This window comes from Myotis myotis, unplaced genomic scaffold, assembly GCF_014108235.1.
Source record: "Myotis myotis isolate mMyoMyo1 unplaced genomic scaffold, mMyoMyo1.p scaffold_m19_p_10, whole genome shotgun sequence".
Taxonomy (NCBI): Eukaryota; Metazoa; Chordata; class Mammalia; order Chiroptera; family Vespertilionidae; genus Myotis; species Myotis myotis.
The window spans coordinates 53,020,506-53,039,143 of NW_023416314.1; the positions used below are offsets into that span (position 1 = coordinate 53,020,506).

At 46.6% G+C, this 18,638-nt stretch overlaps 1 protein-coding gene and 1 pseudogene across 1 annotated transcript; both read left to right on the top strand.

Annotated features, from left to right (window-relative positions):
• Positions 1–556: 556 nt before the first annotated feature.
• LOC118663503 lies at positions 557–1,526 on the top strand (annotated as a pseudogene).
• A 15,422-nt stretch (positions 1,527–16,948) lies between these two features.
• Positions 16,949–17,733, top strand: LOC118663512 (NTF2-related export protein 1-like). The gene has a single exon (XM_036323200.1). It carries the CDS (start codon positions 17,093–17,095, stop codon positions 17,513–17,515), a length of 423 nt encoding a protein of 140 aa, XP_036179093.1. The 5' UTR covers positions 16,949–17,092; the 3' UTR covers positions 17,516–17,733.
• Positions 17,734–18,638: the final 905 nt, after the last annotated feature.

The following is an 18,638-nucleotide window of genomic DNA, read 5'->3' on the forward strand; positions in this document are numbered from 1 at the left end:
CTCATAGAGATGACACACTCAGCATTTCTAGCACAAGAGGACAGGTCATACTCATACCACTCATAGCAAGAGATTGTGTTCCATTTATAACCCAAAATCACGATCTTCTTTCTGGAGGATGGACATTATCAGTCACTGAGAAAACCCAGAGGTCATGGCTGGGACTTTCAACTTTGAGCCTTTGAAAGGAAATCTCAGCCGCAGGGCAGAAGCAATGGTGAGCTCCGAGTCCTGCTGTCATCCCACATTACCTGTCGAGACTATGCTCCTCCTGCCTCTGGAAGACATGACATGGTCTCCGACTATGAGTGGAGGTATTTGGACTACAGGCTATTCCCATGTCAGAAGAAGGTCCATGTTGCGTAGAGAGATCCCCGAATCTGGAGTCAGAGAGAACTGGGTTTGAATCCAGGTTCCAGGACTCCAAGGCGGTGATGCCTTTGGTATCGTAATCTCTGTAACACAGACAATAATTCCCAGGTAGCAGGATGGCCATGAGACTCACTGATCATGCACCAGGTGCTCAAGTCTTGTTTCTGTTCCAGTGGCACCAGTGGAGGGTTCCTGAGCATGAATCCATCTGTCACAGCCTGGAGCAGCGAACTCACATCAATAAGTGGAAGAGAACAAGCTTTAAACACAGAGTTCCTAATCCTGGAATTACTGACAGCCATCATGGCCCTGCTGGGGCTGGCAGGGAACCTCTGGCTCCTGGGCTTCCCCATGCGCAGGAACGCCTTTTCAATCTATATCCTCAACCTGACGGGAGCCGACTCCCTCTTCCTCTGCTGCCAGATTATACATTCCCTATGTTCAATTTTGTCCCCATTGAAATATGCAGATTTGTCATCGCTGTGTCAGTGTTTACCTACATCTCAGGCCTGAGCTTTCTCAGCGCCATCAGCACAGAGCGCTGCCTATCTGTCTTGTGGCCAATCTGGTACCACTGCCGCCGCCCCAGACCCCTGTCAGCTATCACATGTGCCCTGCTGTGGTCCCTGTCCCTACTGCTGAGCATCCTGGATAAAAAATTCTCTATCATTCCGATGAATTTTTTAAGCCTTTCCATGTGTCTGGTATTTGATTTCATCACTGTGATGTGGCTGATTTTGTTATTTGTGCTTCTCTCTGGGTCCAGCCTGGCCCTGATGACCAGACTGCTGTGTGGCTCCAACCGGGTGCCTCCCACCAGGCTCTATGTGACCATCGTGCTCACAGTGCTGGTCTTCCTCCTCTGCGGCCTGCCCTTTGGCATGCACTGGTTCCTCTTATTCTGGCTTGAAAAATATTTTGATGCTTTCCTTCATCTTTACAAATTTGTAGTACCCATGTCCTGTGTCAACAGCTGTGCCAACCCCATCATTTCCATCTTCATTGGCTCCTTCAGGCAGCAATGGTGGAAGCAGAGACACACCCTGAGGCTGGTTCTCCAGAGGGCTCTGCAGGACATTCCTGAGGTGGATGAACCTGGAGAAAGCCTTCCTGGGGGAACCTTGGCCATGTCAGGAAGCAGTCTGGGGCAGTGATGAGAGCCTCTGTCCTGATCAGTCAGAAGTAACTTCCAGACTCAGTATTGCCCTGCCAGACTTGGAAAGTATCTAGTCTTCTCTCAGCGTCAGCCTCAGAATGTGTCAGTGATTCACCAATCTCTTCAAATAGTTTGTTTTTAATCTGGCTGTTCTAGTTTTTCTCAGAGAAAGCATTAGTCTGAAAGTTATACCTCTCCATCATCCTTGACATTACCCATAAATTTTTCATGTGATCTGAATTTCTTTTTGAATGTTTTTTCTTTACAATCTTCATTGCAACAGAAAGAATCTCTGTCTGAATCAGACAAATCCAAGTCTGAAGTCCTGGATCTGCCGCTCTTCTCTCCAAGCCTCCGTTAATTCCTCTGCAAAATGTGGTTGAAATCATCTGCTTGTAGGATCATAGTGGGGGATAAATAAGAAAATGGATGAAAAGGACTCAGCCAGGTGCCAAATATGACTAAATATTTCATAAACATCAGCTGTTAATATTCATGAAGCCTCTAATATATTATTGGCTTGGAGGCAATATATAGTAAGTTAAAAAAAAAAAAAGGAAAAAAGAATCCTTGTCCAAATCCATAAACTGATGTTCTGAAATTTTTCTACTGGATTGGGTAGAAAAAGAAGATTCCTTATTTTTCTCTCAGACTATATGCCCTTTAAATTCATGTTTAGTGCTGTGATCGGAGGCATTCTATATGTAAAAAGCTAGAATAAATGAGTCGGCCTACTTCTAATCTCATTGGGTTCTCCGGGTTTAGGGAAAATATTCTTAGAGTCTCTACTGCATAAGCGCAGTCCAGGAAATTGGGCTTGTGAAAGTCCTCCAGTGGCATTTGTCTACAGCATGGTGACAAGTTGGCTTTGGGTTGTAGTAAAGAAAACCATGGCCTTTACCTTTGAGAAATGATGAGTGGTTATAGCTCTCACCTTGACCAGGGTAGAGTGTAGTACTATATCCCACCAATTCCAATGTGGTCATTGTAACCTCAGGGTCAATTTTAAAATAGAAATTATCTTGGAAAACAATTATTAGTAGCATGCAGATAGTAGTTTTGGAATAGTCTGTAAGCCTCGAGGTTTTGTACAGATTATTGTGGCTGTGAATTGTAGTCAGTTTCATGGTCAGTCCTCTGAGTTGATAACATCTGATCCTGCCCTAGTCATATCATTGTATTGGTAGAAACTTAGGTTCCTTATAGAATTCTGGACTATTCTCTGACACTGGTTACTCATTCCTCAGAGAACTCAGGCAGATGTGGAGGGTTTGCTACGACAATGTGACAACAGTCAGGGCTGTCCACACACAGTGAGGCTGCCCCATATATTTACACTCAGAGAGAGGGATTCACAAATGAATGCTGACTGCTCTGGAGACACTACAGGTAGCTGTGAAAATGATAGTAACTACAGTTTTCCACTTTTCGAACCAAATATATCCATCAGAACTAGGTTTCCCAACGTTTGATCCAATGCTCTTTCCAGTTCATCATTTTCTGATTCTGTGTCCTACAAGCACCCCCTTCATTTCCAGATGCTGTACTAGGCTTGGCTGTAGCAAGGGGTTCCTCAGCTGGATGACAGGGTGGTGGAAGAAGGTAGGAAGATAGTGCATGTAGTCTATGCACCAGACTGAGTGCTTTGATGTGATGCCACCAACTTACACTGAGGGTGCTTAAGAGATTCAGCCCTGTGAGTCTTATGATCCTTTCAAATGTACAGCTTTGAGGAACCTTGTAGGAAAATTTCATCTCATTTTTTTGAGCCAAAGACTGTTGGGTTTCACCTGGGCAACTGGTTATATTTATGTCAGTGGCATTCCTCTTCGTGTTGGCTGCAAGAAAACTTAGAGCTTCTGGATGCTCAAGCCCAGCCATTGCAGCCACAGTGAACACATGTGCCCCCAACCTTCCTCTATAGATCACTTATAACATTGTCCCAGAATGTCTGGTTTGTATGTCTCCCTCCTCCACCACACTGTGAGGTCCTGAGGAACAGATAGCATGCCTTTGGAAGCCCAGTGATGGTCTTGGCCTGCAATTTAGAAGACGTTAAGCAACAATTTTTCTCAAGCAGCTCCTGCCTGATAATCATGGTATTTTCTTGAAAAGACTGGCTGAAGAAAAAAAAGGAAAAAGAAGAGACAGGCTCTGTCACGGGTCTCACTGAAGCTCCTGCAGGCATCTCGCACTCAAGGTAACAGAACGTGTTCTCTGGAATCGGTCAATAGGAGGAAGGCGCTTACCTTTCTTCCCAGTTCTCATTGCTGCTTCCAGGGAGAAGCGGAGGGGAGGAAAGAGTCTGCTCATGAGCTGCCTCCTTTCCAAAGCTAGTGATGGCTTTTCCTGTGATTTCATCTTGAGTGGGTCATGCAGGACATAGAAATTTCCTTCAGGAAGAGAGGAAGGATATGAAAGTCCCTCATGGCACTTTTGGGAGCTGTTATCCACAACTGTCTATTTATGCATTGCTTCAACAAACATCATTAAAACATATGTGACCAAGCACTGTACTTCTACATAGAGCAAAAACTTTTTCAAAAATATTTTCTCAGTAGATTGTGTAACCACCCCTTTCCATTCCATCTAGAAAAGGTACTGATTTACATCCAATAAATGCTGAGCCCTCAAGGTTACTCACTGATTCCCTAGTGCACATGGACCTCAGAGCCCTGAGTTATCTGCTTCACAAGAAGAAATTGGGTCTGTTTCCAATACTGCTTATGCCATTGGGCTTATTTGTGTACTTACCTCATTTATCAAAATACAATATAAATCAATGAAAAATGATTATGAAAGGAGAATTATAGTTCCAATTAAAAGTAATATGAGTGGTCAATTAAAGGAAGTCTCAGAAATATTGTTATTGAAATGGGCATAAATCTGACAACTATTCTAGATAGAAAACATTTAACAGTATTGAGAAATATCCTCATGCAGAATGACATACATATGATTTTATGACCTCCACTTACTACATATAAACTGCAAATCATAGGCAAGGCTTAATGGATGCGCTTTCTGCAAGCAAGACAGAGTATAATTCTATATGCTGACCCTCACTCCAAGGAAATTCCTTCCCACTCTTTCATTTTTGGTGAATGAATTCAAGGTAACAGTTTAATATGTATATTACAAGTATAACCTTCTTTTTAATTGCCCTTTAACAGATCTTTACAGTGAACCTATCCACATGTAGTCTTGAATATATCAAGCATGCATTTTATAACAAAGTCACTCAATTATTCTCCTGTTGTTTCTATAAATAATAACTGAGCTTCTCCTATGCTCCAGCCCCTGTGCCAGGCTTTAGAGATTCAAAGACAGCATCCCCTCAAGCTGTAGAAGGAAGCAGTCCAGTGCAGCGCAGACTGTCATACAACATGGTACATGCCATCATAGGGTTTTGTTTCGGGGTCAGAGGAGAAGTCATAAAAATTCTAAGTTCTCTTGCCTCCATCCTGAAGAGCCCAATACCAGCCCAGGAGACGCATGACAGTATAGACCCAGGTGGCTCCTCCTGATGGACACCATCCTCAGCAAAAGCTTTACCATTTATGCAATAGCTAGAGTCACTACGCCAAATCTGCCAACAGCCCCCAGTCTACGCTCTGACATCCACCAACACACAATTCATGAAGACATTTTTCAAGGAGAGTTCCTGCAGGTGCTTAGGTCACAGGCCTTGCTCCACTACCTATTCCTGAACCTGTTGGTCCAGCAGAGGAAACCCTGTCTCCACCCAGCCCACTTTAGCACCCAGAGACCCTGGAATATGCAGAAATGCAGAATATGTGTGTGCTAGATTTGGAGCACTGGACCTGGAGTTTAGGAACCTACATTTTCATGATGACTCCATCAGAAACTTGGATCACAAGCCCAGTTTAGGCAATCCAAGCAAATAGTGCGATTATGAGGTTGCCTCAGTCTGAATTGCATGCCATTTGTGCTCTGGTATCAGTTTTCAAATAAGGTAGAGTTTGACTTTACCAGAGATGTGGACTGGAGGTAACTTCTGTTGCAAGTCAGGCTGGAAGTAAATGACATAGAGACTTAAACAAAACAAAACCATGCCGGTTTGGATCAGGAGATGGAGCGTTGGCCCACAGGCTGAAGGATCCCGGGTTTGATCCTGGTCAAGGGTATGTACCTTGACTGCAGGTTATGGACCAGGTTAGGGTGCCTGCAAACATCAATGTTTCTCTCTCTCTCTTTTTCTCCCCCTTCTTTCCACTCTATCTAAAAATTAATGGAAAGATATCCTCAGGTGAGATTAAAAATAAATAAATAAAAATCAAAACCATTAAACTTAAAAAAAAAAAAAATCCCTAGCCTGTTTGGCTCAGTGGCACTCCACTTTTTCAGTGCCTCTGGCCCTCACCAGGCAAAGCCTCCTCCCAGGCTCTGAACAAGTCAAATGTTCTTGTCCCCAGGGCTGCCAGACTCAGCCACAGAGGTGCAGGTTTTCCAGCTCTCAGCCTTGCCCCTTGCCTCAGGTCACTGCAAGGCAGGGGAGAATCATTCAGGGTATGGAAGGCGGGCCTCCACTGCTCTAGATGTAGACAGGACCTCCTTCCCAGGCCACGCTGTCCAGTCTCCATCTGGCTCTCCTTCAAACATTCCTCTAGACCAGTGGTTCTCAACCTTCCTAATGCCATGACCCTTTAATACAGTTCCTCATGTTATGGTGACCCCCAGCCATAAATTATATATATATATATATATATATATATATATATATATATATATATATATATATTGAGTGGCCAGATTATTATGACCACCCCATCAGTACTTCTTTGGGCCACCTTTTGCCTTCAATACTGCGGTGATTCTTCTTGGCATTGATTCCGCTAGATGTCAAAAGGTGATGCGAGGAATCTGACACCATGCCTGATGAATAGCACTGTCAGTTCTGTGAGATTTGATGGTTGTGGAACAAGCTGCCTGATGGCTCTTTTAGCTTCATTCCACAAATGCTCAATTGGATTGAGATCTGGTGATTGTGGGGACCACCTAAGCAAGGTAAAGTTTCCCTCATGTTCTTGAAACCACTCCTGCACAATATGAGCACCGTGGCCTGGTGCATAGTCTTGTTGGAAGAAGCCATCTCCATTGGGATACGCCATCAACATGATAGGATGAAGTTGACCAGCAATGATACTTAGGTATGTTGTGCTATTCAGATGTTGTTCCACACAAAGTAAAGGGCCCAAATCATGCCAGGAAAACATGCCCCAAACCATAACACTGCCCCCGTCAGCTTGAAGGGTTGTACTCATGCATGTGGGTTGCATGCTTTCATGCTGTTTCCGCCAAATTCTCACTCTGCCATCTGCATGATGCAACTGGAAACATGATTCATTGAACCACATGACTTTGTTCCAATGCTCGACTGTCCAATCCTTGTGTTCTTGTGTGAACTGGAGACATTTTATCTCGGTAACTGGACAGCAAAGGTGTTCAAACAGGCCTTCGGCTTCCATATCCCATACAATGCAGTGTACAGCTAATTTGCCTACAAACATCAGGTGGTCATAATAATCTGGCCACTCAGTGTATATTCTATCTAATAATAGACAAACATGGTAATTAACCATAACTTCGCTACCCTTCCCATTGGCTAATCAGGGTGATATGCAAATTAACTGCCAACCAAGATGGCGGCCAGCAGCCAGGCAGCTGAAGCAAACAGGAGGCTTGCTTGCTCCAGTGATGGAGGAAGCCAAGGTTCCCCACCTGCCGCCACCCAGCTCTGAGCTGCACTCTAAGAAACAATGTTGCAATTATAGAAGCTAAACAAGCTCCAGATACCTGCTTTCAGCCAACTTCGGCCCCAGAGCTTAGAGCGGCAGTGATGGCAACAATGTTTCAATTAGCCGCAGCCTCAGAGCTGGTGCTGGGCCTCAGAGCTGGAGCCGGCTCTCAGCTCCAGTGACAGCTATAGAAGGTAAATAAATCCCAGAATAAAAAAAAAATAATAAAAAATAAAAAAATAAAAAAACAGAAAAAAAGGAGAGGCTGGGAGCTTCAGTTGCCTGCCAGCCTGAAAACGGCCCTCAGCCCCTCACCCAGACTGGCCAGGCACCCCAATGGGGACCCCCACCCTGAAGGGGGTGTGATCAGCTGCAAACAGCCATCACCCCCTCACCCAGGCTGGCCAGGCACCCAAGTGGGACCCCCACCCTAATCCAGGACACCCTTCAGGGCAAACCAGCCGGCCCCCACCCGTGCGCCAGGCCTCTATCCTATATAGTAAAAGGGTAATATGCAAACTGACCCTAACAGCAGAAGGACTGGGAACGACTGGTCACTATGACACACACTGACCACCAGGGGGCAGATGCTCAATGCAGGAGCTGTCCTCTGGTGGTCAGGGCGCTCTCACATGGGAGGAGCTCTGCTCAGCTGCAAGCCAGGCTGATGGCTGCCAGTACAGCGGTGGTGGTGGGAGCCTCTCCTGCCTCCTCAGCAGCGCTAAGGATGTCCGACTGCAGTTTAGGCCTGCTCCCTGCTGGCAAGTGGACATCCCCCGAGGGCTACCGGGCTGCCAGAGGGATGTCTGATTGCCATCTTAGGCCCAATCCCCCGGGGAGTGGGCCTAAGCCAGCATGTGGTCATCCCCTGAGGGGTCCCAGACTGCGAGAGGGCACAGGCCGGGCTGAAGGACCGCCCCCTCCCTGCCTGAGTGCACAAATTTTTGTGCACTGGGCCTCTAGTATAATCTACACTAATAAAAGAGAAACATGGTAATTGGCATACGACCGCTACCCTTTTCATTGGCTAATCAGTGAGATATGCAAATTAACTGTCAGCCAAGATGGCGGCCGGCAGCCAGGCAGCTTGAAACTAACATGAGGCTTGGTTGCCTCAGTGACGGAGGAAACCAACGTTCCCCGCCTGCGGCTGCAGGCCTCTGAGCCTGCAGTTTGAAACATTTTAACAAATACCGCCAGATTTCAGCCAGCAGATTCGCAACATTGTATGCAAAGGCCAGAAACCTACTTTCAGGAGCGGAGGCCTAAGAGCTGGAGCCAAGCCTCAAGCTAAAGCTGGCCCAGAATAAAAAAAAAAAGGAAAAAAGGAGCGTTTGGGAGTTCAGTCACCCCCAGCCTGAAAACAGCCCTCAGCCCCTCACCCAGACTTGCCAGGCACCCCAGTGGGGATCCCCACCCTGAAGGGTGTGTGACCAGCTGCAAACAGCCATCATCCCCTCATCCAGGCTGTCCAGGCACCCTAGTGGGGACCCCCACCCTGATCCAGGACACCCTTCAGGGCAAACGAGCTGGCCCCCACCCGTGCACCAGGCCTCTACCCTATATAGTAAAAGGGTAATATGCCTCCCGGCACCGGGATCAGCGGAGCCGCGAGGCCTCCCGGCACTGGGATCAGCATGACAGGGGGCAGCGCCCAAACACCCTGATCGGCCCAGCTCTGTGTGTGACAGGGGGCGGGGCCACAACCCTTCCCCCCCCCCCCCCAGGCCCTGCTCTGTGTGTGATGGGGTAGAGCCATAACCTCCTCATCGGCCCTGCCCTGAGTGTGAGAGTGGTGGTGCCCCAACCCCCTGATCGGCCCTTCTCTGTGGGTGATAGAGGGCGGTGCCCCAACCCCCCCCTCCCCCCCACGGGCCCTGCTCTGTGTGTGATGGGGCAGAGCCATAACCTCCCCATCAGCCCTGCCCTGAATGTGACAGTGGCGGCGCCCCAATCCCCTGATTGGCCCTGCTCTGTGGGTGATAGAGGGCGGCACCCGAACCCACTGATCCGCCCTGCTCTGTGTGTGACAGGGGATGGTGCCCCAACTCCCCTATTGGACATACTCTGTGCATGACAGGAGGGAGCTCCTCAACCCCCTGACGGGCCCTGCTCTGTGCATGACAGGGTACGGAGCCCCAACCCCCCTGATGGGCCCTGCTCTGTGTGTGACAGGGGGCAGTGCCCCAACCCCCTGATGGGCCCTGCTCTGTGCATGACAGGGTACAGAGCCCCAACCCCCCTGATGGGCCCTGCCTTGAGTGTGACAGGGGGTGGTGCCCCAACCCCCCAATCGGCCCTGCTCTGAGCCCGACCAGGGGCTGCACCTAAGGATTGGGCCTGCCTTCTGCCACCCGGGAGCAGGCCTAAGCCAGCAGGGTGTTATCTCCCGAGGGGTCCCAGACTGCGAGATGGCACAGGCCGGGCTGAGGGACCCCCCCTTCCCCCCGAGTGCACAAATTTTTGTGCTCTGGGCCTCTAGTATAATATAATATAATATAATATAATATAATATAATATAATATAATATAATATAATATAATATACTATAATATAATATACTATAATATAATATAATATAATATAATCTACACTAATAAAAGAGAAACATGGTAATTGGTGTACAACCGCTACCCTTCCCATTGGCTAATCAGCGAGATATGCAAATTAACTGACAGCCAAGATGGCGACCGGCAGCCAGGCAGCTTAAACTGAACATGAGGCTTGCTTGCTTCAGTGACGGCGGACACCAACGTTCCTCGCCTGCCGCTGCAGGCCTCTGAGCGGGCAGTTTGAAACATAGTAACATATAGAAGCTAAAAAAAAAACTCCAGAAACCTGCTTTCAGCGAGCTGGGATCTCAGAGCTGGAGTTGTATCAATCGATACAGAGTTTCGATTGTAGAACACAAACAAGTCTGGGCCCGAGGGTTTCCGCTTTCCCAGCAGCAGAGGCCGCATAGCTGGAGCCACAGCTAAAGCTGGCCCAGAATAAAAAAAAAGAAAGAAAAAAAGAAGCGGTTGGGAGCTTCAGTCACCCGACAGCCTGAAAATAGCCCTCAGCCCCTCACCCAGGCTGGCCAGGCACCCCAGTGGGGACGCCCACCCTGATCCAGGACACCCTTCAGGGCAAACCAGCCGGCCCCCACCCATGCACCAGGCCTCTATGCTATATAGTAAAAGGGTAATATGCCTCCCAGCACCAGGATCAGCGGAGCCGAGAGGCCTCCCGGCACTGGGATCAGCGTGACAGGGGGCAGCGCCCAAACCCCTTGATCGGCCTGCAGCTCTGTGTGTGACAGGGGGCGGCGCCACAACCCTCCCCCCCCACGGGCCCTGCTCTGTGTGTGACGGGGTAGAGCCATAACCTCCCCATCAGCCCTGCCCTGAGTGTGACAGTGGCGGCGCCCCAACCCCCTGACTGGCCCTGCTCTGTGGGTGATAGAGGGCAGCGCCCCAACCCCCTGATCCGCCCTGCTCTGTGTGTGACAGGGGACGGTGCCACAACTCCCCTATCGGCCCTACTCTGTGAGTGACAGGGGGGAGCTCCTCAACCCCCTGATGGGCCCTACTCTGTGCGTGACAGGGGGGAGGCCCCCAACCCCCTGATGGGCCCTGCTCTGTGCGTGACAGGGGGGAGCTCCCCAACTCCCTGATGGGCCCTGCTCTGTGCATGACGGGGGTGGTGTCCCAACCCCCCAATCAGCCCTACCCTGAGCGTGACTGAGGGTGGCATCGAAACCTCCCGATCCGCCCTGCTCTGTGCATGACAGGGGCGGCGCCCCAACTCCCCAATCAGCCCTCCTCTGAGCCCAACCAGGGGCTACACCTAAGGATTGGGCCTGCCCTCTGCCACCTGGGAGCAGGCCTAAGCCAGCAGGTCGTTATCTCCCGAGGGGTCCCAGACTGCGAGAGGGCACAGCTGGGCTGAGGGACGCCCCCTCCAACCCCCAAGTGCACAAATTTTTGTGCACCGGGCCTCTAGTATATATATATATCCATGGTCTAGCTTTGTACCAATACTCCGTAATTCCTCGTTTCTAAAATGGGAATAATAATACATAACTCATGTAACTGTTGTGATAATTAAACAAGATAATGTTCTGAATGTCATCTGATATGCAATAACTGCTTAAAAATGGTTGCTATTATTCCAGACTAAAGCATATATATATATATTTTAAAATTTAAATTCTGTATTGTTTAAAGTATTACATATGTCTCCTTTTTCCCCCATTGACCTCTCCCCAGCTGCTCTGACCTTCACTTACATTTTTTAATATTCAAAAATATGCATTAACTTTCTCCCATTCTTTTAATTTAAAAATTTCAAACATATACAAAAGTAGAGAGAAGTTATTCCTGGGTACCCATTGTCCAACTTCAACAATCAACACATGGCCGATGTTATTTCAACTATATACCCACCCACTTTCTCCCTATACTTGGATCATTTTAAAGCAAATTCTAGCCATCATATCATTTCATTCAGTATGTATTTAGAAAAATAAGATCTCTCTTAAGAGTTTATGAACATCTTTTAAAAAGGTAGGTTAACTAAAGCTCAGTGAAGTTAAGTAACATTCATGAAGTGACCCAGCTGGTAAGTGTATTAACTAAAATTCAAATATAGGACTGGCTTCCTCTACATTGTCATTTACTGACTGATATAAATATGCATGATCAGAAAGTTAGGCATCAAAATTCTAAATTTCAACAATAAATTTTAGCATTTTGAAATCTGAAAAAAAAAAATCAGACTAGAATAAAAGCACAGGCATTCAACACTGAGCAGTAATAGACCACAGATTAAGTTCCTTTGGATTTACTGTTTCTCTGGTTGAAAGGATTTATCTTGATCTTTGTAGTCGTTAAGCATGAAGTAGGAAAGCAGGGCATACATTGTTCTAATGTTGTGTATGGTGAATAACTGAAGCGCGTGTTTTTTCTCCAGCTTCCAGCACTAAAACAAATAACCTCAGCACCTGCTTGTGGTTTGTCAGACTTTCAAAAGCAAACACTATATTCTTAGCAAAGTGATTATTTAAAAAGGAAGAGTATGCGGGGAGAAACTGCACGTAGGGAATTAAAATTGTAGTGTCCAGCACCATGAAAGCTTTTAACAAATGTTAATTGATGGTGATGAAAGTGACAGTAATCACAATGATGAGGTTGAAAAGTGACACATGAACCACATGAAGGAGCCGGAAAATGAGTCAGTTATTCATCTGGAAAATGCAACTTGCAGAGCAGCTTCCCAGGTTGCCTGAGGATAAGGCCAAACAGGTGGCATGTATATTGCAGGCTTGGGAACCAGCCAGAATTCTGATCCCTTACTACTAAATGTGTGACCTTGAACACTTACTTATCATCTCAGTTTCTGTCTTTAAAAAAAAAAAAAAAAAAAATTCTCACATGCCTAGAGAGAGGAAGGGAGAGAGACAAAACAAAACAAAACAAAAAATCGATGTGAGAAAGAAACATTGACTGGTTGGTTGCCTCCAGCATGATCGGGGTATGTACCCTGGACTTGAATTGAATTTGGGACCCTTCAGTCCTCCGGCTGACACTCTATCCACTGAGCCAAACTGGCCAGAGCCCAAGTTTGAGAAAATGAGAAAAATAAGATTGCTTTTCAGAAGCAAAGAAGAAGACTGAAGAGTTCGTGGGCTGTCATTCATGTACCCAGAGAAAGACTGGTCATTTAGGAGAGAGTAAACATTCCCAGTTCACCTGGCAACCTGAGGAGGACTTAGCCTCCTGGCTTACGTTTGCCAACAGGAAGAAATGAGCTGGCATTCAGCCTTCAAATATGCAAGTCCTGTGGCAGTGATGTCTCTCCTGATGGCTAGATTAGCATTTGGCTTCTCTGCATTTTGGGTAGTCCAAGTCCGTCTCTCAGGCCCTGGTCACTCTGAGGCCTTTCATAAGAAAGAACAGATAAATCCAGACTTACCCTTAGACAGCATGCACACAAATTACCTAGCGGCCTTATTTAAATACCGATTTAGATCCTCTGGCCTGGGGTGGGGCCTGAGATACTCCCAGATGATGTTGACTCTCCTGGTCCCTAGACCACACTTTGAGTAACAAAGCTGCAGACAACGCACAACCACTTCCAGTAATACCTCTATTTTTAACAAGGATTCATCAATAATATATTTATTATCCTTTTTTCTTTTTGGGGTTATAAGTTTCCAATCCAGAACCTAATACTTGCTGTCAAGCACTCCATATCTAGGGACTGGAGCAAGCCTTTGTTTTGTTCCCTTATACCCAGACAGAGGTCAGGATGGGGTAAAAATGGGGGTCTAAATCCCCTCCCCCACTAGTCCAGAGCAGGTCCAGCCACGGCACTGGCTAAACTGCTGCTTTAGCTAGGTATCCTGTCGGAGGTAGACTGAAGCTGAGAGAAAAAGGTGGTTGAACACAAGCAGCCCAAAAGCAAAGCAGGGGGACTGACGGGAAATTGGCTGGGTGGGTGGGAAGAGAACCCACGGTGATGAAGAGATGGTGGTAGGTGATTTCTCTGGGGTTAGGACAGTGGTCGGCAAACTCATTAGTCGACAGAGTCAAATATCAACAGTACAATGATTGAAATTCCTTTTGAGAGCCAAATTTTTTAAACTTAAACTATATAGGTAGGTAAGTTGTTATTAACTTAATTAGGGTACTCCTAAGGCTTAGGAAGAGCCACACTCAAGGGGCCAAAGAGCTGCATGTGGCTCTCAAGCCGCAGTTTGCCGACCACGGGGTTAGGAGATCTCACCGTATCGTGATGGCATCACCATTCCTGTTACAGGCAAGGCTAGATTTGAATCTGAGGACACTTAGAAGTCTTATTCAGACTTGAATTTGCTGAAATAAGAGGCAGGCAGAGCTTGTGAAAGAATCTTATTTTTGAAAATTTTGATTTGCTCATCTGGAAAACAGAGAAAAATTAAAATAAATGGATTATTTGAAACTTAATTGTAGACAAGATTAAAACTCATCAATAATCTTTAGATGAGTGGTGTTACACAAGAATGATGTGCAACATGTCAGAAGAAAATTAAGTACCACTGTTTCAATGGTTAAAAAAACCTTGAAGTCTTGAAAACTTGTCCCTATTGTTTTCTCTTTCAAGGAAATCCTGTTATAATTCTTAAGCACTAAATGCATTTGAATATCCCCCTTTTTTTTCCTGTGTGCTAAGTGTCTTTTGAATTATAAAATTAAAACATTTTAATTTTTCAGAAAGTTTTACTTTTTCTGTATCCCACGAATAATATTTAAAGCTGTTCAAATTTTAAATTATTACAATCAACAAGATAAAAGCTTATAATCTCTCAAAGTAAATCACTTCAAGAAAGGAAATTCTATTAAGCTAAGCCTATTATCGTTTGCTGCCACATAGTAACCAATAGGCACACAATGGCTTGGGGTCTAGCATACAACAAAGTACAGTTCTTCATCACATAGTCTGTGTGTGTGTGTGTGTGTGTGTGTGTGTGTGTGTGTGTGTGTTAATCCTCACCCAAAGATATTTTTCCATTGACTTTTAGGGAGAGTGGAAGAGGGAGGGAAAGACAAAGAAAAACACTGATGTGAGAATAACACATCCATTGGTTGTCTCCTGCATGAGTCCTGACCAGGGCCTGGGCCAGGGAGGAGCCTGCAATCAAGGTACATGCCCTTGACCAGAATTGAACCCGGGGCCCTTTGGTCCATAGGCCGAGGCTCTATCTACTGAGCCAAACTGGCTAGGGCCATCACATAGTCTTGACTTTGATCTCAGCTAGATGTCTGACTTTGGTAAGCCACTTCATCACCATTAGCCTCATTTTGTTCTCTGCAAAATGAGGGATTAGACTAGTTTGTATCCAGTCCCAATGCTCGCTTGACTCAGTAGGAGAGTATACTTTTGATTCTGAGAGCATCAAAAAGTATTTGCCATTTCCCATACCACTGAATGTTCTCAAAGAAGTAAAGCAACTCACCCCCCCTCTGTCATAAGACCAGAGCTAGGATTAAACTCCCAAGATGCTTGACTTCTAGCTAAGGATACTTCTACAATATCATGCAACCTAAATTCTATCTAAATGAATCTTCACCAGAATAAACCAAAATGAAAATGCATCCAAATAAGCCACAGAAGATGTTGGTATAACATAATTTCCTCTAAGGAAATTACTAGTATTATTTTTCTGGGTGGCTTGACACAAGTCATAACTGACTGATTATGGTCAGAGGTATGGTTTTAAATTATGCTACAGAACCACAAGAAAGCAGGACAAGTTTTCATATGTAGCCAAAATAGCTGGTTTCAAAATTACCCAGTACTCATCCTCTTGGTCTGTGAGTGATTTGAGGGCAGAGGTCATGCTTGGTAGAACTGAGTTGTTGTTAGCAAGCTAGGCATTGGGCAGCTGGGAAATCCTCCCACTAGTGCAGGGCTGTGGGGGCAGGGAGGGAGCAAAGGAGCAGATCTGCAGCATTAGGAGAGGGAGGGCACTCTCAGGAGCGCAAAGCAGGCTATGGAGAGAGATTTTACAATGGAACCTGAACAAGTGTCCATCCTCTGCGCAGGCAACATGAGTAAGGACGTCAGGTGTCCTCAACAGAAGTTCCATACAACTAGGGAATGTGGAAGGCAGTGGTGGTGAAAAACTATAGCACTCATCCTTTTTTTTTTTTAAATAAATACTATACCATGTCCCTCCCCACTCTACTTCCTTTGCGAAATTCATAACATTATTATATACTTAGCATTAGTGTTTCTGAACATACTACTTGAAAATGGATATGCTAGATAGCGAGATTATTCACATATCTTCAAAAAAATTAATTTGAGAGAGAGAGGGATAGAGAGAAACATCCATGAGCAAGAACCATCGATTGGCTACCTCCTGTACGCCCCCTACTGGGGATTGAGCCTGCAATCCCGGGCATGTGCCCTGACTGAGAATAGATCTGGTGACCTCTGGTTCATGGGTTTATGCTCAACCACTAAGCAACACCAGCCAGGCTATTCACATATTTTTATATAACACTTAACACGTGCCAGATTCTGTTAGAAGTACTTTCCAAATAAATATTGTCATTTAATCTCCATCATAACTCTATGAGGTATGTGTTATGGTAGGAAACTGAGGCACAGAGAGGCTATATAACTTGTCCAAGATTGTAGAGGTAGTAAGTGGCAGAGCCCAGGTAATCTTCTCCCTAGTCCACACTTTCCCTTCTCCTTAAAAGACCACAAAGCCGAGGCAGACTCTGGTCTCCGGCTCCGAGGTCCCGGCGGCCGGGCGGGGCCTCTCGGTAAGAAGAAGAGGAGCGGCCCGAAACCGGTTTGGCTCAGTGGATAGAGCGTGGGCCTGCGGACTGAGGGGTCCCAGGTTCCATTCCGGTCAAGGGCATGTGCCTGGGTTGCGGGCACATCCCCAGTAGGAGATGTGCAGGAGGCAGCTGATCGATGTTTCTCTCTCATCGATGTTTCTAACTCTCTATCTCTTTCTCTTCCTCTCTGTAAAAAATCAATAAAATATATTAAAAAAAAAAAAAAAAAAGAAGAGGAGGAGCGGAGGGCGGCTCTTCCCGCCTCCTCCTGGGCGAGCAGCGGAGGGGCGCGGAGCCTCCGCAGGCCTTCCCCGCAACCTCCGGGGGCCGGTTTTTCGAGGAGCTGAGGTCCGCGCGGGGGGCGCCGGGAGGAGGACCGCCAACGCCAACGCCAACGCCCACGCCGACCCCGGCCTTCGCCGGCGCAGCCCCGGCTGCCTCAGGTGCAGGAAGCACCTGGGTGGAGGCCTCCTTCGGGAGAGCCAGAGATGGCATCCGTAGACTTCAAGACCTACGTGGATCAAGCCTGCAGGGCTGCGGAGGAGTTCGTCAACGTCTGCTACACCACCATGGATAAGCGGAGGCGCCTGCTGGCCCGCCTCTACATGGGCACAGCCACCCTGGTGTGGAGTGGAAACGCAGTTTCAGGACAAGAGTCCTTGAGTGAGTTTTTTGAAATGTTGCCTTCCAGTGAGTTCCAGATCAGTGTGGTTGACTGCCAGCCTGTACATGATGAAGCCACCCCAAGCCAGACCACAGTCCTCGTTGTGATCTGTGGAACAGTGAAGTTTGAAGGCCACAAACAACGGGACTTCAGCCAGAACTTCCTTCTGACCGCCCAGGCCTCACCTAGCAACACAGTGTGGACGATAGCAAGTGATTGCCTCCGGTTCCAGGACTGGGCCAGCTAGTGGAGCTCTGGAGAGAAACACATCTCAAAATGTGGGGACACCAGTTCCTTTCTGTTGTTGTGGGCTACGCTGCCCAGGGTGAACTCTGCCTTTGCTCGAGTCCAAGGAGCCCCTTTACGAGTATACTTATTTGTCATAGTTGCCTTTTCGTAGTACAGTTTTCTATTTTTCTACTTGTCCAGTAGAGACCCTGGTTCTGGAAATTCCGACAAATAAAGTTTAAAAAAAACAAAAAACAAAACAAACAAACAAAAAACCCCACAAAGCAAACGGTAAGAGTGGACAGTTGTATTTTTGGCTGCTTAGCTTTTGGACCCACTTCTTGTGTTCGGGGAACCTTGGTGAGACTTGAGAGAGGCAGAGTCGCTTCCCACTGTAAAAACTGTGAGTGGAAGATCCTCATTTTCCAGCACATCTGCAGGCTCAGCCTTTCAGATGCACTGACTAGTTTGAATCTGCAGCTAATGATAAACGAAGGAGAAGCCACAGAAAATCCTTTCAGCCGCAGTGGGCACGCACCATGGGGAGATTACAGTGTTAGTGGTAGGGGACCTTTAGAACCTGACTACCGGGCTTTGAATCCTGGCACTAACCCTTGAGCAAGATGCCTAACTTCTTTGTGCTGCAAATTTCTCATGTATAAAATGATAATAATAATAGTATTATCTTTTGGACTGTTGTAAGAATTACACACGACAGTGGAGGTAAAACATAGTACCTGGAAGAGAGCAATTTCTCAATAAAGGCCTGCAATTGTCATTTACTTAAGTGCCCTATTTTACAGATGAGAAAATTGAGGCCCAGAGAGGAAAACTTGTACAAAAACATGCTGCTATAAAGCGAGGAAGTTTAAGTAGATACAATTCAGTTCACTACGACAACCATCTAATGAATGCTTATCGTGTCAGGAATTTAGTGTTTTGACTTTAGCAAGCCAGCAAAAACAGTCTTTCATGGTCTAGTTGAGCAAATGAGGGTTCATACTGGTTGAGTTGGTCTGACCTCTGAGTGTCACATTATAGGAAACAAATATAGCTCAGCAGGTGTAGCTTAGTAGTTGAGCGTTGACCTATGAACCAGGAGGTCACAGCTCGATTCCCAGTCAGGGCACATGCCTGGGTTG